The sequence below is a fragment of the Thunnus maccoyii genome, chromosome 23, assembly GCF_910596095.1.
Source record: "Thunnus maccoyii chromosome 23, fThuMac1.1, whole genome shotgun sequence".
Lineage (NCBI taxonomy): Eukaryota > Metazoa > Chordata > Actinopteri > Scombriformes > Scombridae > Thunnus > Thunnus maccoyii.
Genome location: NC_056555.1, coordinates 218,539 through 244,689, shown reverse-complemented (window position 1 = coordinate 244,689; position 26,151 = coordinate 218,539). Strand labels below are relative to the sequence as shown.

Here is a 26,151-nt window from a genome sequence, read left to right as displayed (position 1 = left end):
TTTTGCAGTGTGGGAAAGCAGAAGAATAGAACAGGAGGAAATAGTAGACATTCACCTGTAGAGGAATAAAGGCAGAATACTTCTTAAACTTTTGCCAAAGCTTCATTAAGCTTTACATTTTGAAATACTCCAATGAAAATGACCGTCTCTGTTTATCAAAACTTGGCTTTAGATATCCAGGCAAGGTGGGCTGAGATCAGCACATTCTTTGTTACCCAAGTTAGTACAGATGGGGCCCACCGGTGGACTCATCTGGTTACCTCTTTGCTGTTCACCCCAATGTTCGAGAGCTGGTAGAGCAGCGCTGGTGCTTCCACTGGTGTCAGCACCGGGACATCCACACGAGCAGGTGAAATTTTACACAAGGTCTTTCTGACAGGGTCCACATTCTGCATTAATTTTCTTCAGAAATGTCATGATATCCATTTTGTTGGTTAAGTTGGGCACTGACACACCCCTCTAGTAGGCAGAGACAAAAAAGGAGCATTTCTGATATTTCCCCCTTATTCTTTATTCTAATTCTTCCACATAAATATTATATGTCAACATGTTACATATTTTTGATGCAGAAACTGATGATTACATGTGATTTCAGTTGGACTTTTTTAGACTGAAGCAGTTGTGTAAAATGGTTTTGGGTGAGTCTACACTACAGCTTTAGTTGACCACAGATAATGTTATGATGCAAAACCTAAAACTAAATATCTGATTTGCACAACAGCATATTAGAAAACTATCAGTGACACTAAGGCCAACTCTTTGGTCACATGATGCAACCTGAGCCAGTTCAATTATGAAGTTAAAAGCCCCAAGGAAACTAGAAAGTGGACCTTGAGTTGAGATTATTTTGTCACATATGCCTTTTAACATTTTTCAACATAATTGAACAAGACAATCATACTCCTTCTAGATATTTATTTATCTATTAAGTGTGTTAATGCAAGCTGTGAAGAAAAACTGAAAATATTTCATAATGCAAAGAACTAAAGAAAGAACAAATACAGAAAGTGACCAAAAGGGATTAAATATACATTATTTGCTCACACTACCATCTGTCACAATATGCTCCATTGTTGCCTGTGTCACTGCTGACAGGAGCACTTGCATAAATCAACCTCTCAGTATCAAACATCACTTCAAAAATATACTCTAATAAAATATTTTAAGTTATAATATCAAAATCTCTACATTATATATGTGTGTGTGTGTACTACAAAGCACTTCATCCACCTATGAAAGTAAAAGGAAAACCAGGGAAAATGGTATTTGTCAACATGGGTGTTATACTTCTGTTCAGGGTCATGTCCATGGTCAGTCATGATCAAATTTTAGTCACGTCCTCTGTTTGAGACAGTTGAGAAACACAGATTCCAGCAACAAAACGTTAATTGGGAAAGGAAGAACACAGAGCATACCAGATACTCTTCCTGCTCCCCTCTAACAAATAATCATAATGGAGAAAAACACTAAGGTTGACAAATCCTGAAAGATCCCTTTAAGGCAATCCACTGATATAGTGTGTCTTACAGCTTTGACTGTGCCAACAAAATGGCTGTTTTGGAAGTGTTCTCCTTCTCACACCAGAGTATCTGGTCTGTGTCTGAGACCTGAGCACCTTCCTTCCTCTCAATATAACCACATACTGTATCTGTACCTTGTGAATAAAACACACAGAACATCTAACTATTTGATGTGTGTAAATTGTTGGACTTCCTACACATACACAGCCGTCAGTCTTGCTTGGTCATTCTTTCAAAGCTCTGTCTTCCTGTCGCTCACTGAGCTGACAGCTTCACCCTCAGCCGTGGAGCTGGAGATGGAGGAGGCTGTATCTTTGGGCTGGAAAGCCAGCGAGGCCGAGTTGATGCAGTAGCGTTTTCCTGTGGGTCTTGGTCCGTCATCAAACAAGTGTCCCAGATGAGCTCCACACTGAAACACAATGAGAAAGGTTTGGCATTTTAGTAACGACTTGAACATGTTCTACATAATCCGCATGTCCATGTGATCCTCTAGTTGTTGCAAAAATTATTCTCTTTGGGCTCTCTCTCTAGTCTTTCAGTGACAGGGTTTATTTTGGATCATATGCTGTGACATCCTGTGGACATGTAGGTGTGGCAACTGGTGAGCTGTTTGTGCCTCTTTATGCAGTGGCCCCCAAGGACAAAACACATACAAAACTTGTAATAAAAAAGCAAATAAATAAAAATAAACATACATAAGAGCAATATGATGTTTTATAAAAACTCTTCATATTCTGTTTAGAGAGACAGATTTTTATTTTATTAGTTGGATTTTACACTATAAAGATTTATTCTGTTAACAAAACTATCTATAATATAGGCTATTGAAGTTATTTTGCCTCTCTTATTAATTAAAGTCACCACACAGTAAAAAATCCAACTAATAAAATTAAAAAATAAAAACTGAATAAGAGAAGTTCCTATGAAATGTCCACCGTTATTCTTTTTTCCTTTCCAGGTGAGGTGAAATTAATCTTGATTAAGCGCACTGTGTCTTTTCCAAGACAAGGTCAAAGAGCTCATCACTCCCCCTAGAGACTGGGAACACTTCCTGTTACCAAGTCTTTTTGATTTGCTTCTGTTACTGTATGTGTTTTGTTCCTTTTTGTATGTGTTCTGAGATTTGCGGCTGTTTTTTGTTTTGAAGCTTATTTCCCTTAAAGTTAATGTTTTAACTTTTGTGTTTTCCAATTTGTAGCATTTTTGGATTTGAAGCGCATATCCTTAATTTTGTCACAGTGCCTTCAACTGCACAGTTATTCCCATATTTAAACTATTATAGCGCCTCCACCCCCCATTTGGCAGAGAGATTTTGACACCACCTCCCATTGTGGTGGTTTGGAACAGCTATAAACACGTCTGCCTTCAGATGTGGTCGAATAACACACAGTATAAACTAGTTTCTTTCAAGTGGGTACTGCTGTCTGTCTGGTGAGGTATTTTCAACACTACACATACATATTGGCTTTAAGTAAATGCAACAATATCAATCAGTGAAATATAGATTGTAAAATCAATATGAGGTTTTGTCTTTGCAGGATGATGTTGTGTTGTTGCAAAAGTTGAGCCAGTTTAAGGTTTTTGCCTGAGCCGTCTGCAGTGGCACCACCACTCTGTCAATGCAGTGGTCTCACTGAAATGAATGGGCTTTTTCCCACAGGGCTAATGTTGGTCTGCCCCATGATAGACTGGTGACCCATCCAGAGTGAACCCTGTCGCTTGCCAAATATGTGCTGTGATAATGTTGTGATAGGCAATAATAGTCATCTGACAGAAAGCCAAGCCATTTTATTTTTAAGTAGAATAGAGTATTTGGCATAATGAGCAGACTTTTTTCTGGATCAAGAAAATCCACATTTGGTGAAAGAGTAGGAGAGCTTGGGGGAGCTTAGGTAAAACATCAAGCAGCAGCCTGCCATGGCTCAGTATAATAAGCTGTCAGTCAAGCAAACATGCTGTAAAATATGATTCCCTGTAAGCGTTCTAATTGAATAATGATTCTCAAAATTGCCTCTAAGACAGACAGGAGAAACAAAACCAAAAAATGTATCATTTAGATACAGTAACAGGGTTAAACTGTTTGATCATCTGATTGCATCTAACAGCTTTGTACAGAGTATACTTTTATTCATTTTTGCCTCATTATTCACAATTAATTATTGCTGTTTCTATTTATGTTTCAAATATGATTTTATGTCATTTTTCTTTTTCTAGTCTTTTGTTATTTTTTATTTGTCTGTAAAACAGTTTGTAATAGTGTAGGAGAGCATTAGATTGGATTCTCTCAACATAAAGCAGTGAACAACTAATCAGCAGAAAGATGCGGTTCAAGGGTTTATAGTGTACCTGGCTGCAGGTAGTCTCCACTCTGTGCATCCCATAGGAGAAATCATCTGACAGAGTGATGGACTCCTCCTTCATAAGGTCAAAGAAGGATGGCCAACCTGGAACACATGAGAGGATCATGTTAGGAACATGTTCGCAGACAGATGAAGTGACATGCAGAGGACAGTGATAACTCATCAGACAGTGCTGGGGTCTAATCCAGACAGCAGGTTTAACAAACTCTGAGCCTAACCCTGAACTCTGAGTTGATGAACCCTGAGATGGTAAACTCTTGAATTTTTGGTTCCAGAACAGCTGATCAGATTCAGTTCAATCAGCTCTGAGTATGTTCACTTTGAGTTAAGCTTGTGCGTGGTGAATGAAAAAAGCCATCATCAATGGAGCTCCGATACTATGATTCACCATGGCCACAGGTTAATAAAAGGCCATTTAATTCAGCATAGTCTAATGATTATTTACCAGACCTGATTTTCTTAATAGATGACAAAGTGCTGGAGTCTTACTGTATATTAGGCTGTACACTACATTTTAAATATATAATATATATAATTAATATTTATTTAGAAATATATCCAAAATCACAAGACCAATATGTAAATATACTGGAGGAGCCAGGAAGGTATATATATATATATATATATATATATATATATATACATATACATACATACATACATACATACACACACATACTGAGCCTCAAACGGCTGTGCCATCGATGTATGAATGTGTGTGAATGATTAGGTTTCCTCTGATGGGCAGGTTGGGACCTTGTATGGTAGCCTCTGAATGGGTGAATGTGACTCTTAGTGTAAAAAGCGCTTTGAGTGGTCAGAAGACTAGAAAGGCGCTATACAAGTACAGTCCATTTACCATAAATGGAGTTATGACTCTTTGTCAGCCTGGACAGAGTGCTAAAAGGAAACTAGGGCTGTTTTTATTCTCCTCTATTAATGATAAGTAATAGGCAGCTCTGGCACTCCACGGGGCCTTCTTATATGTTTTATACTATAACAAATAGAATTGGCTGTAAATTTTTCCAGGTTGGGTGTTAAAGACTAAGAACAATACTTTCGAATGAGTTATAAAGAAGTTTAGGTCTACGATTGATTAATAGGCTTGAGTTGAAAATCGCTGCAACTCCACCTCTTCAGCTAGTGTCTCAAAGTGTGAGTATTAATATACTGTGGGGGGGTGGATTCATTTAAGCTAACATATTCTTTAGAATTTAAAATCCTTCTCCTCATAAACAAAGCCCTTACTGGTCAGGCACCATCATATTAAAGAGCTCATAGTACCCCATTACCCCACTAGAACACTGCGCTCCCACAATGCAGGTTTACTTGTTGTTCCTGGAGTCTACAAAAGTAGAATGGGAGGCAGAGCCTTCAGCTATCAGGCTCCTCTCCTGTGGAACTGTCTTCCAGATTTGGTTCAGGGGGGAAACACCCTCTCTTTCCTTTTTGATAAAGCTTATAGTTAAAGTTGGCCCCAGAATTGCCTTGGACCAGCCTCTAGTTATGCTGCTATGGGCATAGACTGCTGGGGGACTTCTCATGATGCACTGAGCTCCTCTCTCCTCCTCCCTTGCCCATACGTATGTATTCATGTACCATAATTGCATGTTACTAACTTGGCTTCTTTCCTGCAGCTTTTCTACTTTTTCGACACACAGGTTCATATGGATCATGGTCAAGGACCCCCTAGTAACGGATAGTGGGCTTCCAAGTACCAGCTTAATGACCAAACCTGCTATTACTATTTTTAGTCATATTTCTATTGTTATTATTGTTGTTATTGTTATTATTATTATTATTATTGTTATGCTTCTCTGTGTCTCTCTCTCCCCCCTCTCCCTCCTCTTTCTCTCAACCAAACCAGTCAAGGCAGTTGGCCACCCATGTAGAGCCCAGTTCTGCTTGAGGTTTCTTTCCATTAAAGGAGAGTTTTTCCTTGCCACTGTTGCCAAGTGCTTGCTCATGGGGGAATGTTGGGTCTCTGTAAAATAAAGAGTACTGTCTAGACCTGCTCTATGTGAAAAGTCATCGCTAACTGCTAAGCTAAGCTGCTAAGCTAAAGCAGCTAGCAGATCTGAATAGCATGTAACCAACTGCGGGATTAGCGTGAAAGTCGCTAAAAGAGGGACAGAGCTAAGAGTGCTTGAGCAGAACTAGTGTAAGTTTAAATGTAGAGCAGGTAATTATGTGCAGTAATTGAAGCCAATGCAGAAGCACCTTGAAGTGCAGTATCACTGACTGTCACTAAATGCTGGCTCCAATACATTCCCATTTAAAAAGCATCAACTTCTCTCTGGAAATACTAAGTCAATAATAACACTAAGTCGGACTATTGTCATAATGTTTCTGTAAGTTTATTGTTACTTGATAACAATACCAGCTGTGCAAGAACTTTGGTGATCTGCCTTTGACTACAAACTACGTTTCCTCATTTCTTGTAGTGGTGCCTTCAAAGAATGTCAACAGGGGGTCTCTTAAACACTCCATCCGCCATATTGTTTTCTTGCCAGTGAGAGGGAAAAGCAGACACTAAAATATCATACTACTAAATACTTTAAAATATCAGTATATTTGGAAGAAAACTAGTTTCATGAATCAGAGATGTAGCAAGTCTGGAGGAGGAAGCCACCACTGGACCTATGTTACAGCTGAGGCCTGACACACAAACTTCAGCTGCTGAAGATTTCTTTTGGATAAACTCTGTGATTCTCCTGACAACGACCCAGAGAACTTTTAGCCTCAGGTGGTCAGAAAAGTTGGATCTAAAATGTATTTTGCTTTTACAATATAATGTTGGGAGTCATATATAGGCTACGGCACTATTGTTAGGAGGTCAAATATTGTGCTGTGGATACAGACACAACAGAGGAGGAGGAGATAGCAAGCACCGGAGCTATGTTACAGTCACAGACGAAAGACAGAATGTGCAGGTTTAGCAGCATCGACCAGTGTCCAGTGATGGCTGGTGTGATGTCTGTAGCAGATGCACCACGATAGGACAGAACTGAAAACTGCAACAAACTTCATGGTGCAAACTTTCTTTTGGATAAACTCTGTGATTCCACTGACAGCGACCCAGAGAATTTTGAGCTGAATCTAACACAAAAAACTAGCTTTACAATATAATGTCATATCAGAGATGTGGCACTGCTGTTATAACTTATGAGGCTGAATATTGTGCTGGGGAATCAGACACAGCAGAGTATGGAGGAAAAGCAACCACTGTTGCTATATTACAGCCGCAGCTGAAAGAGGCGCTGTGGCCGGAGTCTTGCAGCATTGATTGGTACCTGGTGAGGATTGTCAGAAAGAATGGAGACAGAACTGAAAACTCTGCACGGTAACAAACTTTACAACGCTTTGGTAAACCTGACATTGTTTTCTCACAGAATGTCATATTGGACTTAGCCAGCTCTCAATACAGAACAGCACAACAGCGACTGTGTGTTACCTGCAACCTATGCGGCTACATCCAGCTTGAGCACAATAAGGTCTCAGGTCCTTGTTTTATGATAGTTAAAAACACAGATATGATTTATCAGGACTAGATGAGGAAAAACATTTTGTAAATGAAAATAAGCTTCTTTAAAGAGATATAATACTGATCACTACTAACTTTGTCTCTGCTAACCGGCTGCTCCACTAGGAAACTATTTACCACCTGCGTTGCATAAACACACTTTCAGTAGCATTGAATGGGAACACATGCAATGCATTCTGGTTGTTGTAGGATTTCCCCCTTTAGAGCAATAGGTGAATCTACAGCTGTTTTCTCAGTTTTCTCTGGTCATGGGCCAGCAGCTTAGAAAATAACTGCACATTTCTACTACATAGGTGACCTTGTTTTAAGAAATCATCATATTTACAGGAGTGAAATTCCTCTTTAACAGCTTTTACTTAAGTAAAGGATCTTAATACTTCTTCCACCACTGCTCGCTAGGATGGCAGATCTCCAGCAGCAGCGACTGAGCCAGAATGCTACCCAGCTGTATCCACTGGATGTTGGGGTTACAGAATAATGTGGTTCAACTCACCTGATCCTGAGTCAAATTTAGCATTAGAGCTATAAAAAAAGAAGAGAGTGTCAGTTAGAAAAGTGATTTTGCTCTTTCACTCGACTCATGGCATAAAACAAGAATTCTTGTTTGTGAAAGCACAGTGACAGAGGATTCAGAAAATGTTACAACAGTGGTTTTCAAGTAATTGTGCAGGTTTTGTTAAGATGATAAACAGTCTGTAAAACAGTTTAGATGTTTTTGATAGTTTAATGTTTATCATAAGCGCAAGGGCACAATAGTTCATAGCAATGATGTAAAGTGAATTTGACTGTGAAGTTTTTAAAGAAGAAAACCTAACGAAATAAAAAATTAAGCGTGTGTGATTTCCTGACCTTTTCTTGAATCCAAAATCTAGAGTAGTAACATGTTAATTTCATGTTAATACAGTTTGTAAAAATACTATCTTATCTTCCTTATATTATTCTTTTATATTGTAGTGGAGTTTTATTGTTCCCAACATCTGGCAAAAAACAGTTTTTCATTCAAGAAAAGGTCATGTAGTCATAATTTACAGTGTTTACATTCTAACTGATCCTTCCATCTGCAGATTCTTTACATGGGTAAGAGGCTCTGCCAGGCAACATTTCTCTCTGTAATGTCAGGCCTGCATATGTGCAGCTCTTACCTGAACAGTGGAGCCCCACAGACAACACAAGCATAGGTCCCCTCATCTTTATGATCTGTGAACTCCCCTGCGAAGGCACTGTGGAAAAAAACTGTATTAGTAATGACCAGACATTTCTGTATTATATTGTGCATGAGGTTGTAATTTGACTTGCAAATGTGCAAAACACATGCACAAAAATTTGACCTCCAACCTGATGAAGGGGAAAAAAATCAGGGACTGCACAGAGTGCTGTAAATTTGACACTATGTGCAAATATAAATAGATTTAATGCAGTGTTCATTTTGTTGACAAAAAACATGGTGACAGTGTGACATTAACATAAATGTAGTAATCACTTCAAAAACTAGGAAAAATAATTGTCAAAGCACTTCATTCTACCTCTCAGTTCCTCTCTCCTGGGTAACATGATACTGCATTGGTGTGAGGCGTTTCTTTATCTCTTCCTGAGAGAAGCTCACTGGCCATGTCTTCTTAGTTCGACGTGCTCCTGAAGGGGAAGGCAGGAAGGACAAAAAAAACTAACTATGCAGGTCTTCTGATGGCACCAAGAAAATAAAGCTGCGTGTTACTATTACACTAGCTCTTATTAAGATCCAATCTTCAAAAGAGTGATAAAAAAATTAAGACAGTAGCACACCAGCTCTGTTATCTTTTTCTGAGGATATTGGGCATAATCCCATGTATATTCCACTATGTTTACACACCAACTCTGAAAATGGTTTTGGAACACAGATGTCAGATTCAGTATTTTCTCCAAAAGCCTTATAAGAACAGAGCTAGGTATTTATGGATGAACTGTAGGAGAGATGTGAACCTTTTTATTATAGAGGTTTCCCCAAAGTTTGTGTGTGTGTGTGTGTGTGTGTTACTGCCAGCTGTTCAGAATAAAGTGGATAGTGGTAAGTGGTTCTAGTTCTTTTTTTTTTTTTTTTTTTTTTTTTTTTTTTTTTTTTACATGTGGTTCCTAGTCAAGTAGATCTTGAAGCAGATCGGGGCTCCTGCATCAACTTCTGAACTCCCTGCTCTGACACTTCTCACATATGAGAGAACCCTCACTGATGATTTTGTTAGGAAATAAAAAAACATCACACAAGGGTAAGCATAACAGAAAACCCCATCTTGTTTTCATCCAAAAAACACAACACAAAAAGGACCTAAAAGGAAATTAGTTTAGCAAAAACAAAAGCACTCAGTGCGTGCAAGCTGTAAGGAAGCCAAGCAGTGAATCATTTGATTATTCTGTTAGCACCTGAAATTTCAGCTGTGTGACAGCAGACAGTACAAACAGCAACAAAGGAGAGAAACTAAACTCCAAACCACACAAACTCAATTAGAGGCTACAAAAGAGCTGAACACAGAGAGACTTTGAAAAATACGGCTTTCCCTCTGGTCTCCAGCACAGCCACGTGTTCAGTCGCAAAACACACAGCTTGTTTGAGCATCACAGGTCAGTTACCAAGCAGGAGCACAGCAGTGCATCTAGCCACAGCTGTTCCTTGCTGTAAGGACACATTTGAGAAATGAATCATTGTTAAATCATTGTTTTATTTTAATTCTTATTTCTTAACTTTTTCTCTGCCTTGTGCTGTTTCAACACCCTGAATATCCCCGTTGTGGATCAATAAAGGCTTATCTTATCTTATAATGCAGTAGAAAACGCAGTTTGACTTGAAGGGCCCCATTTTAAATGGCACAAGTGCAATCACCAGTTCACAGCAGTATGTTTTCAGTGCACAGACTGTGTGGGTGAAGTTAGTGAAACAATTTAGGGCTATATGATCTCATCGATCTGATGCTATTGCTGCTGTCGTTAATGTTCACATTATATTGTAACTAATGTGACACAACAGCACTTGCACTGTAATGCATTTAAGGAATCAAAAATGAAATGACACTTTTGCTTACAAAAAAGATTGGAAAGAGGCAGTGATGCATCCGTCTCTCCTACATAAACAGGCAGAACAGTAGGTTATAACAAACCAGTCTGATGTGAGTACAGGTGTATGTGCTTATTTTATAGGAGCCTGATGTGATTTAATGAAGGTAAATAGTGTACAGTGTGCTCTGCAACACTTTTCTATCAGAGGCTCCAGATTTATCAACATATCTGTCCTGCTACCTTCAGATGCTGCAGCAGACATTGAACATACAGACATTCCTGGTTTAACTACATTTAAAGTTATTTTTTGAGTTTAAATGCATCTACTGGTTGGGGAGAGTTTGATTAAAATTGTGTATTTGCATTTTATGCATCATTCTGTTAATGTGCTTTTGTTGAGAGTATTTAGTTTGCTGTGTCAGCTGAGTGACTTTGCTGCAGCCACGGGGTTCTGAAAAAATCTATTCTCAGTGAAACTTCTAAGACCCGATTTTGACCAAAATACCAACAGCTTCCTTTGCGCTGCTTCATTTGAATGAACCTCCCACCTGTGCACCTTACACACTGCACTGGGCACCTAAATACCATACAGACAGGCAAAGTAAATCTCAAGGTCAGAAAAACAACAAACTGTAAGAGCACTGCTTGTGCTGGTTGTTGTGCTGCCATGAAAATAGGGTCAGAAAAGTCAAACTGTATTACCTCATCATCAACAATAACAAACTTTGACGAAAAAAAATGCAAACTTGATGTTCACTGGGATGGATTATACACCCCAAGAGGTTTTAGGAGTCTACTAATTGATTGTTCATACCATATAGATATTAATATAATTCAGTGGACTCCTGGAACAGTAGAAAAAACATCTAAGTTTCCAAGTAAAATCAATATCCAAGTAAAACACAACAGCATGGTTTTCTTTGCAAATCTGTATCTGTAAAGTAAGTCATTTATAGTAATGTTCGAAAACATGCAAAATCACTAATAAGGTCCTTTTAGAATAACCCTTCTATTTAGAACCACTTTAAGAACCAGTCGAAAGTTGGACACACTTTCTCATTCAAGGGCCTTGAATGATGCAAAGAGTATAAACTTTTGACCAGTACTGTATATACAGTATATGATAAGTATAAGATTAAAATATAATAGACATTCAAATTAAGTAATATTTGAAGAATGAGTAAAGAAGCTATAGCTATAACTATAATTTCAGTACCTGGAACTTACTGAAGTCACTGGCACAAACACAAGCCACTGCTTAAAAGATATAGTGGTCCAATTGATTTGGTCTAACTTTGGAACTCTCAAGCATTGTTCACTGCAAAAATTTGGTCGGCTTTCCCTGAGAGGACTGATCAAATATAAGAAAATAAGTGAAAGCAGCTCATCACTCTGACACACGCAGATTGGGACAGTAAAGACATGCTGCACACCAGCCAGGTATTAAGGCTTTAGAGAGGCAGAGCACAGCAGGCATACAGCACCCAGTCAGTGGACCTGTGGGAAGACTGCAGGACCTCAGAGTTACAGGCTGACTCTTGGTTACTAGATGCAGAAGATTGAAGCCCGACATGGCTGCTGGAGGAAGGTACTCCACCCACCACTAGAACCAAACACCTCTCAGCAAGGCTACAACCAAGGACTGGGCTGGATGAAGAGGAGCAGACAGAAGGAGAGACAACACAGGTCAAGATACTGAACAGCATTAGACACACGATGTGGAATAAAAGTGCTGGTCATCAGGATCTGTTTGGGATCCCCCTGATTCATGCAGAGTTTGAAGGACACTGGTTAACAGGCATGAGGAACATGAACACACACCTAGAAAAACAAAAAGCATTAGTACATGGGTGACTAATCCACATATTCAGCTGGTGGTGACTAAAATTTTCACAAATTTTAAAAATACTTTTTGACCTATTCCTAGCCATTTTAATTTCTTGAATCATAAATGAAAGAAAATCTGTGCTCAGAAAGTAAAATCCTAAATAGAAAACATACAGAAAAACGCAACCAACCAATAACATCACAGCTTTCTGAGTACTAAAAACGTGCATCTTCAAAACGTGCGTCTTCTCTCTAGTCACCAAATAAGCCACTCTAAAAGTGCATTGCCATTGTGTCTTTGAACATCATTAGTCTATTCTTTAATATATTATGAAAGAAAAGTGTAAGAGATTGGACTCTGACCAGAGTCCCTTATAAGAACTTCATATTGGTCATTCCATTGCAATGACTTCAGCACCAAGAAACACGCACACAACTCTACAGATTCTATACAGTGTTGAGATTTAGGTTTGACTCATAGGTGGCACCAGTCCTCCTGTTATTTGAGGATGGATATGATTTCATTGACATTACCCACCTTGCCTACCATCCGAAAACAGGGTGAGCAGGCAGAGAGCGGGAGAGTTTCAAGATTTATTTATTATCATTTTACAAGATTACAAGATTGTATAACGAAATGTAGTTTGTAGTCCCTTAATGCTACTCACAAAAACAGAAATTATATGAATGTATTAATAAATAATAAGTCATAAAAATAAAATTATTTTTTATATTGGAGTGCAGAAGATGAATTAAGGAGTCTCACAGCCTGAGGGAAAGAAGCTGCTCTGTAGTCTAGTGGTACAACAGCGGATACTTCTGTATCTCTTGCCAGATGGCAGCAGGGTGAACAGGCTGTGGTTGGAGTGGGTATTGTCTTTTAGTATCCTTTGGGCTCCATGCAGACTCCTCACCTCACCGATATCACTGATGCTCGGTAGATGGGTACCAATGATATTCTGGGCAGTTTTAATAAACTGCTGCAGCGCCTTCCTGTCTTGGGCCGTGCACATCCCATGCCAACTTGTGATGTTTCCAGTCAGGATGCTTTCTATTGCTCCTCTGTAGAAGTTAACAAGAACTTGGGACAGGAATTTTGCCTTCTTAAGTTGTCTTAATAAGTACAGTCATTTCTGATCTTTTTTTTACTAGGGTGGAGATGCGTGATGTCCATGACAGGTTCTCTGTTATGCTGATACCCAGGAACTTAAAACTGTTCCTTGGCTCCATGGTTTTGTTGACGTTGAGTAGTAGGTTGTTCTCTGTGCACCATTCTGCAAGACTGTTGATTTCCTCCCAATATGAACTCTCATCGTTGTTTGAAATCCGGCCAATGATGGCGGTGTCGTCCACAAACTTCACAATAGAGTTCTCTCTCTCTCTCTGTCAGGGGTTGCAGTCATGGGTGTGCAGTGTGAATAGGAGGGGGTTGAGCACACAACCCTGGGGGGCTCCGGTGTTGAGCACTAGAGTAGAGGAGGTGTGACCACCAATACAAACTGTCTGGGCTTGAGTACCCCACTCTGCAACTGGATATCGATATTCCTCACAAACAGTCCCCAGAGTGCTACATTTTCCAATCAGTTTCATGGGGGAGATTGTATTAAATGCTGAGCTGAAATCAACAAACAGCATTCTGATGTTATTATTTTCAAGGTGTGCAAAAACTGAGTGGAGGACAGTGGAGATGGCATCCTATGTGGATCTGTTGGTTCTGTATGCAAACTGGGGGGTCCAGGCTGTGTGGGATGTTGTCTTTCATGTGCTTGAGAACCAGTTTTTCAAAGCACCTCATCAGAATACCAGTGAATGCCACAGGGCAGTAGTCATTTAGACTAGACACAGACGCAGACTTTTTCGGTACAGGAATGATGATAGCTGTCTTGCAGCAGGTGGGAACACTCTCCTGTTACAGTGATGTTAAAAATGTCAGTAATAACGTCAATTAGCTGGTTGGCACATGTTTTCAGTACACGGCTAGGGATGTTATCAGGCCCAGCAGTTTTATTCATAATCACTCTCAGCAGGATTCTTCTCACATCTGTTGTGGATACTGACAGTTGCGGGTCCTATGGAGGCGGAGTGGGCTTTACAGCTGACTCTTTGTTAAGGATCTCAAAGCGAGCATAGAATGAGTTAAGCTCATCTGGCATCGTGGCCTAACACATTATGGGGACGCTCCTGCTTTTGTAGCCTATGATGTTCTGGATCACCTGCCACATATCTTTGGTGGTGTTGGTGTCGCTTTGCCTCCTTGTTGTCAGCTTTCAGTCTTGCTCTGGCGGTGTTGTATGTTTCCTTATCACTTGACTGAAAGGCAGCTTTTTTGGCTCTGGATAGAGCCCTCACCCCTCCATTAATCCTGGCTCTCTGGTGCGGAGATGATTTTATTGTCTTTCTGATCACCACATCATCAACACATTTACTGTTGATGTATATTCCTCAAGGTTGATGTGGCTCGCCTGGGTGGCAGCATCTCTGAACATGTGCCAGTTTGTGCACTCAAAACAGTCCTGTAGAGCTGCTATAGCTTCATCTGTCTATCTTATTTCTGCTGAAAACAAGCACCATGACCTGGGGACACATAAGAGCAGCTGCTCACTAACAGCAGGGTTTTCCCTGCCTATCTAACTCAAAGGTGGGCTGCCTTTTCTATAACTGGCCGCCGCCTCTGTTGAAAATTCAGGCATGTGATGTTGACGGAATGAAAAAGGCAGAACTCAACTGTATGCAGTGCAGCACCTGGACAGTCTACAGAGCGTACATGCTAAAGTTATCTTGTATTTCATTTTCCCAAAAGGCAATGGTAGAAAACATGTTTTGATTTACTGACAAAATAATTAGTTTTACGAGAACAACATGAAGTATATTGTGAACTTTCTACACTGTCACACAGAGACTTATGTTAGCAGAGCAGTGCAGTAACAAACGAGACCAAATGACTAATACACACTGCAGCATTAAACAACTTTAACCAACTCTGAGGTGAAGAAAATAACTTGGTGCTCAGTCTGTTTCACCTCAAATCCCTGCCCCCACTCAGTGTCTTGGACAACAATGTCTTTCCCAAGCTAACATACAGCAGAGAGGCTGCCTTCCACTACTGGAGACATGACGTTAATAAAAAGAAGGTGAGGCACTCCGCCTCCTCCTCAGTTTGTTATTCTCATAGATGATGCTTTCAAATTAATTAATGCATTAATTAATACAGTTAACTTTTTAAAATAAAAAGACTGTGGACCATTTATCTTATCTGCCATTTATGTTTCATATTGTATTTCAGTGGACTATGGACACCAGTGAATGGTTTGGCACACAGTATACTAGAGCAAGACACTGAAAATGGTGTCCCCTTTTCTATTCATTAAATTGAGAATCAATTCTTAATCAAATCGGCACCTAGGTATCGTGATAGTATTGAATTGGGAGGTTAGCATCATCCCAGGCTTACAAAATAGACACTGTCAAGTGTCACCTTTATCTTTCATCTTTTTGTTCCATCTTGGACACTTTCGTCGGTCAAATCATGATTTTTTTCCACTAAAAGTGCATGACTGCAAGCACAAACTGTGTACACCGCACCACGCACATTCTCCAGCCTTTACCACCTTTGTCTCAAAAAAATCCAGGGAAAATCCTGTTACAGCTATGTGTGTTTGCAGCAGAAAGCACCCAGCAGACACTTTCAGTTTATATTTGTAGTGTAGTTTTTTTATTTGATGATGAATTTTAGGGCACTGATATGCTAAAATGAACTAAATGGGTTTTATTTCTATTTTTTAAAAAAAACAGTGAGGGCAGTGGGCAAGTCATGTAATCAGCAGAGAGCCCAGTATTTGTATTTGTATTTGAATAATAGCGGAAATAGGCATAAAAATCCAGCTTTTGTTTTTATTATGCTTTTAATTTTAGGATATTAAAGTGTTAAAATAAGTGTTTATGAATTAACTTTTCATTTACTGCCTATTTTTTACAACCTAACTGTGAAAAGGAGAAGGGGAACAACAGGTTATAGAAAGTCCCTTGGGAGCACTTTGTGCGTGTCAGTAGCTCAGCTTTATCTCTGCGGAACACCCCCAACTCTGGGAGTGATGTCCAAATAAGGAAATGTGCATCATATAGCAGGTGGATGTGACTCCCGTCATTGAGACCTGTTGATAGATGTAACTGCAGAGCATAGGAGAGAGACTGAGATAGCGATGTAACACACCTGTGCGCTGGTATTTGACATGTTTTTTTTTCTTTCTAAAAACAAATAATATTTAAAATATTTGTACAAAATAAATGTTCGGAAAAAAACCACTATTTGTGCTAATATATCAATTAGTGCTGGGTGATATAAGATATAACAGAAACATATAATCTAGATTTTCCTCCAGTGTATGGACATGTCACTCACTATTTTATTTTATAAAATGTTTGTCCTGCTCCACTGCAGTGTGAAGGTCACAGTATAAGCTCAGGCTTTTTGTCCTGAATGTCATGTCATGAATTAAGATGGCTGACAGCGATGACACATGAGAGGGAAAGATCTGTGCTCTCAGTTAAAATGACATATTTGCACTTGTTACAAAGCCACAATTTCCATGTTTCAGACATTTTACACATTGTCCAAAAATAAAAATTAGAATTAATCAAATGAAATCCATAGAACACTCAGCTCTAATCTTACGTATATGATAAGATATAAACTACATTACCAAAAGCACATGGACACCTGAACATTGCATCTGTGATTCCAAAACCATGGTCATTAATCTGCTGCTAGAGCAGCCTCATTCTTCTGGTTTCTAGTTTTCCAGTGGATGATGGCACTTGGCTGCAAAATTTGATCCCATTCAACCTCAAGAGCATTAGTGACGTCCAACACTGATGTTGGGTGATAAGGTCTGGCTAAAAGTCGGTGTTCCAATTCATCCAAAAGGTGTTGAGGTCAGAGCTCAGTGCAGGCCAATCAAGCTCTTCCACAGCAAACTGGGAAAAGCATTTCTTTATGGAGCTGGCTTTGTGCTAGAGGGTATGGTCACATTCCAACAGTAAAAGGAACTTCCCCAAACTGTCGGTACAAATTTGGAAGCACATTATTGTCTAACATTTAATTGTATAGCAATATAATTGTGTAGGATTAACATTTCCCTAGACATCTTAATGCTGTGGCAGGGTTTGGGCCTAACTAAAACCAGGAAAAATAGACCTAGTCCAGTATTCCTCCTCCCCTAAAATCTACAGGTGTCAGGGAAGTAGCATTCTCCGGGTATCTGGTGAGCACAGACTCATCCATTACACTGCTAGATAGTGAAGCATGATTTATCACTCCAAACAACACGTTTCCAACACCCCAGAGTCTGATATCAGAGTGCTTGTACATAGAAACATATGCCGAGAGGCTCCTGACAAACAGTTCTTGCTAATTGCTTTCTGAGGCAGTTTGGAACTTGGTAGTAAATGTTTCAACAAAGGACAAAAGACAGTGACAAATTTAAAGTCACTGAGCTCTTCAGTGCAACTCATTCTATTGAAAATGTACAATCAGTCAGGGCTGTATGCTTGGATTTATGTAAATGTAATCACTAATTGGGGGTGTCCACATAATTTTGGTCACATGGTGTACAGTAAGTATATGATATGGGTAAATTATGATTAGATGGACAAAAAACATGCAAAATACTGATGTTCCGCAACAAGGACTGCAGTCTACATAGTCTTCTCACAGTTGGATGTATTAAAGCTAAAGCTAGCAAGTTACTCTACCTAGCAGCACAGCAGACAGTGCAGGGTGGCTGACTGAGCTGCTGCCTTGCCGAAGGGCATGATGCAGGGCCATGAAGAGCCCACGTCTGAGGACAGCCATGAGATAGACAGTCACACTGAAGAGAGAGAGAAAGAAGAGCACAGCAGTTGGATTATTCTGTAAATATCCACTGGTGTGATACATTGATGTTTATTTGGTTCTATAACAAGCTGAGGTACACCTGCCCGTTTCTGCAAATGAATATTTCTTACTCTCCAATTACATATATTCATATCATATTTGTCCAGATGAATGAATGTTTTCAGTCCCTGTGGATATTCTGATCATTGCCCCAGCCAGATGAAGGTTGGACTATATTTAATCTGTCTGGATCAATGCTATATGGCAGCATGGAGGCAGTACAAATCACCAGAAAAAAAATATAGAGATGCAAAGTGGGAGGCTGCGCTGATTCCAGAAATGTCCCGCCCCCCATCTTGTATTCTCATTTCAGTGTTGTCCTTTAAACAGTTTCTTCATTATTACTCAACATACAAACCCAGGACTCTCCTGGATAATGTGACAATCCTATAGGTTTATGCTATGTCAACCAGTTTCAATTATTTCAACTTTGTTTCTGAGAAATCTAAAAAAATACTACAATACCCATGAGTCTCAGCCACCATTGCCATGGAAAAGCCAGTTAGAGATGTAAATCAGAGTGGTAGAGAATTCAAAACTAGCTGCTGAATTCACTCAAAAGTCCCCCAGACATTAAAAGTGAACTGAGCCACACTGAAGAATGTAAAATCACTTTTCTCAACCATGCGCCATGACAGAATTTTAAGCTTGGTGATTTGATGTTTCTTGCTCAAATGCACTTTAAGAGTCGCAGTTAAATTCTTGCCCAACTGCACTTTGAGAGTCACAATTAACTTCTCCCCTGACATTTTAATGTGCACATTTGACTTTTTATCAGAACCATAGAAAGAGTTATTTAAGAGAGTTTCATGCTGATCCAAGCCGTAGAAGTGCTCCAAATGTGAGTCATAATGTTGTCTATGGGAAAAAGTCAGTCGAAATCCAAGAGGAACAGTTCACTCTGTTTGAGTTAGGCTCTTTGTGATAAACAGCTCTGAAAAGATGGCCTTATATAGCCGTGTTTCCAGCAGTGTAGGGATAACAATCTATGCTATGAATCTACCTTTGTTAAGATTATTTTTGTCGACACTGTGGCCCCATTTTCACCTGGTATTAACATGTCAATCAATTTTTGAATAATCAAAAAACATGTTAAAGCAGTGTTTTAAAGGCAACAGCACTGCATGAAAAAGATAGCCCTTATTTATATGAATAAGGGGGTAGCACAGTGCCAACACAGAGGGCTCTGGCAAAATAAAACACACGGTCATCCAGTAAAAGATGTGTACCTGTCTCCACTTTTACCACAACACAATGCAACGTCACCTGGAAAGGTGCTGCTTTTGGCCAGTGAAACACATACTATGTAATATAAATGATGTAATATTACTGTGTAAATTTACGTTGCAATCATAATGCTATCAGATTGGCCAGACCACATCTTGGGGTGGTCTGACTGGCATTGTGAGCAGATTTCATCCAGATGAAAATGAAATCTCTACAGTTCTCTAGAAAAAAAAACATCCCACTAATTTAAAGTTGATCTAACTCTGCCTCTTTCCGCTAGCTCAGAAAGCTACAGCCAGGTCTCTTCACCTGAAAGGCAAGTACAGGGGGTACAGCCCTTACAACAGCATCACTTCCCTTCCCTTTATATGCCAGCTCTGCCTACTTAATTGCGTGAGAGCTGAAACACAGCTCTCACCCACTGGAGTGCCCTTCACTCAGCAGAATGAGGTCAGCCAAACAACCTCATACCAAACAATGAAAAATATCCTGCCACCATTTCCTCTGGTGCTGGCAGGAGCACAGCAACTAAAGAGACAGGGGGGCACTTTTTTCTCCAACTTTCATGTCTCCAACATACTGATGACAAAGCTTCTCCATTCAGCTGCCACATAGATTGATAACAGTCTATGAAAATGATTTTGCTGACTTCAGAGTGGAAAACAGTTTTAGCAACACAACAGCAGATATATTATTCCTCTACATCAAACTCAGATGTGCCCTCTTGTAGGAGGCCAACTGCTTGTTCTTTAATTCTGTTGACTAATCTTTAAGGAAAATAAGAGACAGACTCCCTGGATTCCTAAGTTGGTAAGAGCAGACCCTCGGCCTGCAGAACTGACCTTTGTAACCCTAAGTGGGGGTTTGATCAGTGATGCTAAACAGACTCAGAAAGACCTCCTAAGAAACCATTTCGATAAGTTGAATTATGACACAAACTAAACGCGTGAACTGACCCTAAAGGCCACTTGGACCGGAGGAAGACAACTCCCACCTTAGATGGAGCACCGACTCTTATCACCAAAGCCATAAACTAACCCACATTCCTGAGGACTATGGGAAGCCTCCCTGCAAATCTGAGGCAAACCTGAAATTCATGTAAATTAAATGTCTAATCATTATACAACTTATATCATGTTATTTGTTGTGCAAGTGCAAGAAGAATGGTATAACTTTCATATATGTATGACTATCTACTAAAGAGATACAGGACTTAAATTTTATTAACCTTTTATACTACAGGTAACAGTACTGCCCTCTATTGACAAGAATGAAATTCCCTTATGTAAAGAGTCAATGAATGTTTGATAACCATGTATTTTTATTTGTTTATCTATTAACCTCAGAGACAATCACATTTTAGTAGTTAAATTAGACAAGCAGTTGTGTTGAAAGAATGAAGTTTCTAAAATAATAGGAATGTAAAGATATAATGTTTGAAGGATTTCAGTTTAAAGTTTTCTTTTATTGTTAAATAATAGTCACATTGAATGCTTTTACATTATGAAGTAAAAGTTATGTTCAACTTATATTTAAATATGTTTCTGAAAGTAATCTAATCACATAAGTGTTGCCTAACTTTATTTCCTTTCACTATAGTATTAAACTTCATTTCAGTATAGATGGTTTAAGATGTGCAAATAGTTTGAGAAAGTTGAATCAGTGAGGGTTACATGCTTAGACATCATGAAGTGTTAATATGAAGGTTAATGTTTGTTATTAGAAGAACTGACTTATTATGAATCATGTAAACTGCTTAACTGTTTCTTGAATGGTTTTACAAATATGATACAAGCTGACAGGACCGTTATATATCATGAATGCTTGGACATTATGAAAAAAATGTGTTTACAGCTTTAATGTGAAATAATAGGCAACAGTGACTTGAAGTGTGAGTTTTTACATGTAAAAACTCAGAATTAGATTTCCCTAAATTCCTTTACTTCAGGAGACACAGGCTGCAAAGCACCAGCCACACCTAAATCCCCTAGAACAAAGAAATTGAATGTTCATCGATAATTCGACACGAAACACACCCAAACTCCTCCTGTTTTATATAACTTATAAAAACAGCCTCAGAGAGATTTCTCTATTTTATTTGTTTTTCAACCAAATATATCTGTATTTAATCTTTGATTGCAAAAAGTTAATTTGTTTTGTTTTATTAGTAACATTAAGTCTCATATTTCCACGTATAGTAATTTAATTCGAAGTAAACATGTACAGTATTTTATTTTGAAGTAGACGCCGCTGATGACTTGAGCGTAGTCAGACTAAACTTTATTTGACACTCCACTCAAGTTACTACAAGCCAACCAAAAGCCTGAATCTTCAACTTAAACTCTTGAAGAAGAAGACGAAGAAAGAAGAACGCTTGAAACTGCTCTCTGAGAGCAAGACTGCAACCCAGAAGTGAAGCCGGCCTAAAGACTCTTCCAGAGCAGCCTGAAATGGCTTGATTCTCTACCGTCATTCAACGCCTTTGCATCTACGGAGATGTGCCACAGCTGACCCGGGCTGTTTCACAGCAACACTGCTGGCGATGCTGCGTCAAACAACGCTGGACCTGCCAAGATGACGCCTCTACCACGACAAGACACCTCAACAGTAAGGCATAACATGGCTTTGTGATCAAGGGTTGATGTCGAATAACGTTAAAATTAAAGAATTTATTTAGAGAAGTTGAATTAGCTTTCCCCTTAGCATTCCCTGATGCAATATGTTAAGCCTTGAGTCATCATGTATCCGCAAGACGTTTCGCTATTAATAAAGGTCTTCATTTATCCTAAAAGTGAGTGCAGAAAACAGAGGTCACTGTTTGGGACAAGAACTTACAATTATGAGACTGATTCATTGATTAAACTGAATAAGGGTTAGTGCTCCCTCCTGGCACTAACAAATCCTAACCAAAAAGGAGGTGGTGCCCCCAATAACGAGGTAATTCAATGATAAAGTATTAATACTCCTACACTTTCATTTGATGATCAGGGCTGGAAAGCCTGCATACTATTTAGTAAATAAAAGGAATTAGAAAAGAAGTAACTTGGCAAGAAGTGACGCTTTCACAAGAAAATGTCAGGTGGCAAATATAGCGATTATACTTTCTACAGAGCGACGGTTGTACTGAATCAGTTTGAGCCAGAGTAGAACAAGGATGATATGGTGCTGAGGCGAGCAGAGGGAGACCAGGAAAGGGCAAGAAGAGGGGACACTGCCACTACATCATCAGATCAAGCAGAACACCAGATTTTAGAATGGACTGATTGCAGCTGATGGTAGAGTTGTAACACTGTTAAACCATGCAACCCACAACAGAATGTTTCGCTGCTATGAAGGGAACACCTTAGAACCACTGTTTGAGGAGTTGTAGCAAGGCAGTGAAGTGAATGAACACTCAATCACTGTACTGCACTGCAGCAGTGGTGAGTCAGTAGCCTGTCAGCTAGCCCATTAGCCGTGGTTGGTGACAGCTGACTGTCCGCTGTCCATTATTTAGCTCCGTTAGCTCCAGCAGCAGACTGAGAGAACAGTGGCTCTCCCTGTAGCCCGGCCTGGTCACAGTACCGGGTCTTCTCGGTTTTTCCTGGTGTGTTTTATTTGCTGTCTCGGTCCTACTGCCATGACTCCTCGTTGCAAGCATAGATGCATGAGTTTGATGTCATTGTTTTGCAATGCGCAACTGTCACAAAAACATGCCGGCATCAATAAAAGGAAGTTGTGACACACACAATTCCAATGAATCGGACAATTTGGAACGGTTGTGTCAACAACCGGTTCCAAATTGTCCAACAGACTCTGTCCACGTCTAGTCAGAACTACTCATAGGCGGAACATCTGTCCTGCTAATAGGGTTGGGCATCAAGAACCAGTTCAAAATTAGAACCAGTTCCAAAATTCCAATTCCAAAGGAATCGTTAGGAAATACCAAGCCAGTTACTGTTTCCTGTTGTCATTAAGCTGTCGCTTTTCTTTTTCGACTTTTTCATGTTATACAGCTCAGTACAGGAGCTCCTCAGCTGCATTCAGACTGAAAACAGCGCTGTGTACATCAGCAGACCTGTGGTTGGTTGAATTTTAAGGTGGGTGTATCACTTGAATGTTTCATTTAGAGAGTTTAGAGAATTCCAGCAATTATTACAAAAGCTCCATTATGGCTGAGGCTATTTCTGATGCCAAAGCTAGAAAGAAAAACTGCTAATAGTTTTAATTGCTTTATAAAAGGGTTGAGCAGGGCTATCTGGTGTGACATGTTTTACTTATGAATTACTTACTTTGAGATAATTAATAACATATGTGATCCATTATCTCAAATTAAAGGTGCTCTGGGGAGTATTCTTGTAAACAAAGAAAAGTTATGTTTGATGGCAGTCAAAAGAGTTACTTTGTAAGCAAGTAAGTAAAATTGATGCAGCGTTCGGGGCCAGGAAACCTTCGCCAACTACTCAAACATTCATTGCAGGAGCTATAAGAAGACTATGACTTGTTACCTAAGTTAGAAAAAGATTTTACATTACAGTCCTGTCCATAGGATGTGGCTGCATCGTGGTCCAGCTCTGTTTCAATATCCACTGGAAATGTTTCAGAAGCGAAGCGTCTGTTCTAAAGCACCCACATTACACTAAAAACCATTTCATGTAAATGTGTTTTCAATGTTTAAATGTTTATTTGACTCTAAAATAGTGGCACAGAAAAGTGGTGAGTGCCAGTGACATGGAGTGATATACCGATTACAAAACACACACAGTATCACCATACCATAATACGCAGTGGCATATGTCAATAAGAAACAGTATGTGCAGATAAGGACTGATGGTTTCCACTCTGCTGTCACGGTGACTTGAATGTATGCTACTACATAGGCGGCACAAACTGGGACGCTGTATTAAAACACAGCAAGAGTTGGATATCTAGAGTTATTCCACACAGAGAGCTCCATCTTTGCATAGGTCAAGTGCTGTTGTGTTGTTGTACACTGCTGCCTATCTGTATCTAATGTGTTTCCCTACACGACAGCCTATAAATGACAATCACTTAACGTTGGGTCTATGACATTATTATTTTGATGTACTTCTGTCTCCTTTTCTGACAGGTTGCCAATCCTTTCTGGAATGCCAATTAATTCCAAACTAATGTAAGTTAACTAAGTGTTGTGTCGTTGTTCCTCAACACAGAGAAAACAGTTCCCCACTATTTCGCCCTGTCACGGTTTATGCTAACTGTAACTGTCGTTCGCTTCATGACCGTAAATGTGTCAACAAAATACAAAAGACATTGACATACCGGAGAAAAGTAGTCGAGGAACGCGACGGATAGTCGGGCGGTGTCAAGTCGTCACGTCAGCGGTACAGCACACAGTTGAATGCTTATTTCCAACTATGGCCAGGACGCCTTTTTTCCACCCTCATTCCGCGAAGACCCGCCCTACTCCGCCTCTGATTGGCTAATACTCATTGCCTTCCTTGGTTAGGTTGATTAGGTTTAGGCCATGGATGTATTATGAGAGCTCTTATTATACACCCAGGGTTTAGTCATAAGGAATGAGGATACATGAGGGTACTTCCCTAGTCTCTTATTTGATCTTTCCTCGCTCTTCGGTCTTCCCCTGAACCGGAAGTTGTTCTGGTCCGCCATTTTGACGGGCGTCCCAAGCGCATGGTCCCAAGTCTCTTATCTCTGCTCATAGGAGCAGCGGGGATCGAGCAGCCAGAGGTGCCATCACGGAAGTCTTTTACCGTCCGACACGCCCCCTTATTGGATATCAGTTATTGATTGGACGGTGCAGCTGATCGGGACTGATCTGATACATCACAACGTCACTGCAGTTAAACTTAAACAACTTTCTTCATTTATTAGGGCCTGAGCCCGAAGGGCGAAGACCCTATTGTTTTTCGTGTGTTTGTTTCTTTCTTATTATTATTCTTTCTTTATTAATCCGCCACTTCAACTCTAAATTTGACCCTCTAAACATGCTCAAAAACTCACCAAATTTGGCATGCACATCAGGTCTGGTGAAAAATTTGATAAAATGTAAAAAATAACCCCCAAAGTGCCAAAATGTGCTCGAGAGCGCCACCTATGTATCTAAAACGGCCGCCACGGCCCGTAGGAATGTCGTTGAGAGATTGAACCAAAACTCAATTATTCGTCTCATCAAGCCCTACAATCTCAATTTCAAAGTACGACTTTGTGCCAATTTTGGACCTTGAATAAACGCTTTCTCCTCCTAGGGCGTTAATGGTATCAGCTTCAAACTTTAATACATGACTTATCACACTGTGCTGAACAAAAGTTATTAAAAACTTTGTAATAACTCGAACGGCTTAGATCTAGTAAGCCCTGAAAGTTGGAGTGCGACATCACACCTTACAATGTAAACCAATGGAGAGGCAATCTCTGGGCATGGACTTTGTGCCAAACTGGGGCGTCTGACGTCTAAACTATAAGTCCGACCACTTTCAAACCTGTATCAATGGATTCGCGACGAAAATTCTTACGAAAAATGTGATTTTTTATGTAGGATTTGGCCAAAGTCATGGGATTTATGAGGATATTTCACAAGAAGAGTACTCTGAAATCCTTCTCTTCAGCTGAGAGGGAGAGAGAGAATGGGAGGGAGGATGGACCTGTCAGCCCAGGTCTGAAAACATCTACATGCCTGTGGCAGAAGCCCTTGGACTGCGCCACACTCCAGTTACTTAGTGTTTCTACACATCCGAC

The 26,151-nt window shown here is 39.7% G+C and overlaps 1 protein-coding gene across 2 annotated transcripts; it reads right to left on the bottom strand.

The window, feature by feature from the left end:
• Positions 1–900: 900 nt before the first annotated feature.
• msrb3 (methionine sulfoxide reductase B3) lies at positions 901–25,106 on the bottom strand. Of its 2 annotated transcripts, none has more exons than XM_042403115.1 (7): positions 24,715–25,106; positions 11,946–12,095; positions 8,948–9,056; positions 8,567–8,644; positions 7,918–7,946; positions 3,867–3,964; positions 901–1,929 (listed from the first exon to the last, which is right to left on the bottom strand). In XM_042403115.1, the coding sequence occupies exons 2-7, from the start codon at positions 12,019–12,021 to the stop codon at positions 1,753–1,755; spliced, it is 567 nt and encodes a 188-aa protein (XP_042259049.1). In that variant the 5' UTR covers positions 12,022–12,095; positions 24,715–25,106; the 3' UTR covers positions 901–1,752. The 2 variants fall into 2 exon arrangements, with proteins under 2 accessions (XP_042259049.1, XP_042259048.1); XM_042403114.1 differs by lacking the exon at positions 11,946–12,095 and adding an exon at positions 18,027–18,142 and having other exon boundaries at positions 24,715–25,104.
• Between the last annotated feature and the right edge of the window lie 1,045 nt (positions 25,107–26,151).

Bases quoted from the DNA above. Each gene is read 5' to 3' on its own strand.
- msrb3 (XM_042403114.1), bottom strand. From the start codon at position 18,126: ATGGCTGTCCTCAGACGTGGGCTCTTCATGGCCCTGCATCATGCCCTT. The intron at 7,947-8,566 runs GTAAGAGCTGCA...CTTTTTTTATAG, and splicing joins TGTGGGGCTCCACTGTTCAG to CTCTAATGCTAAATTTGACT. The intron at 1,930-3,866 runs GTACACTATAAA...ATTGTGTTTCAG, and splicing joins TGGAGACTACCTGCAGCCAG to TGTGGAGCTCATCTGGGACA.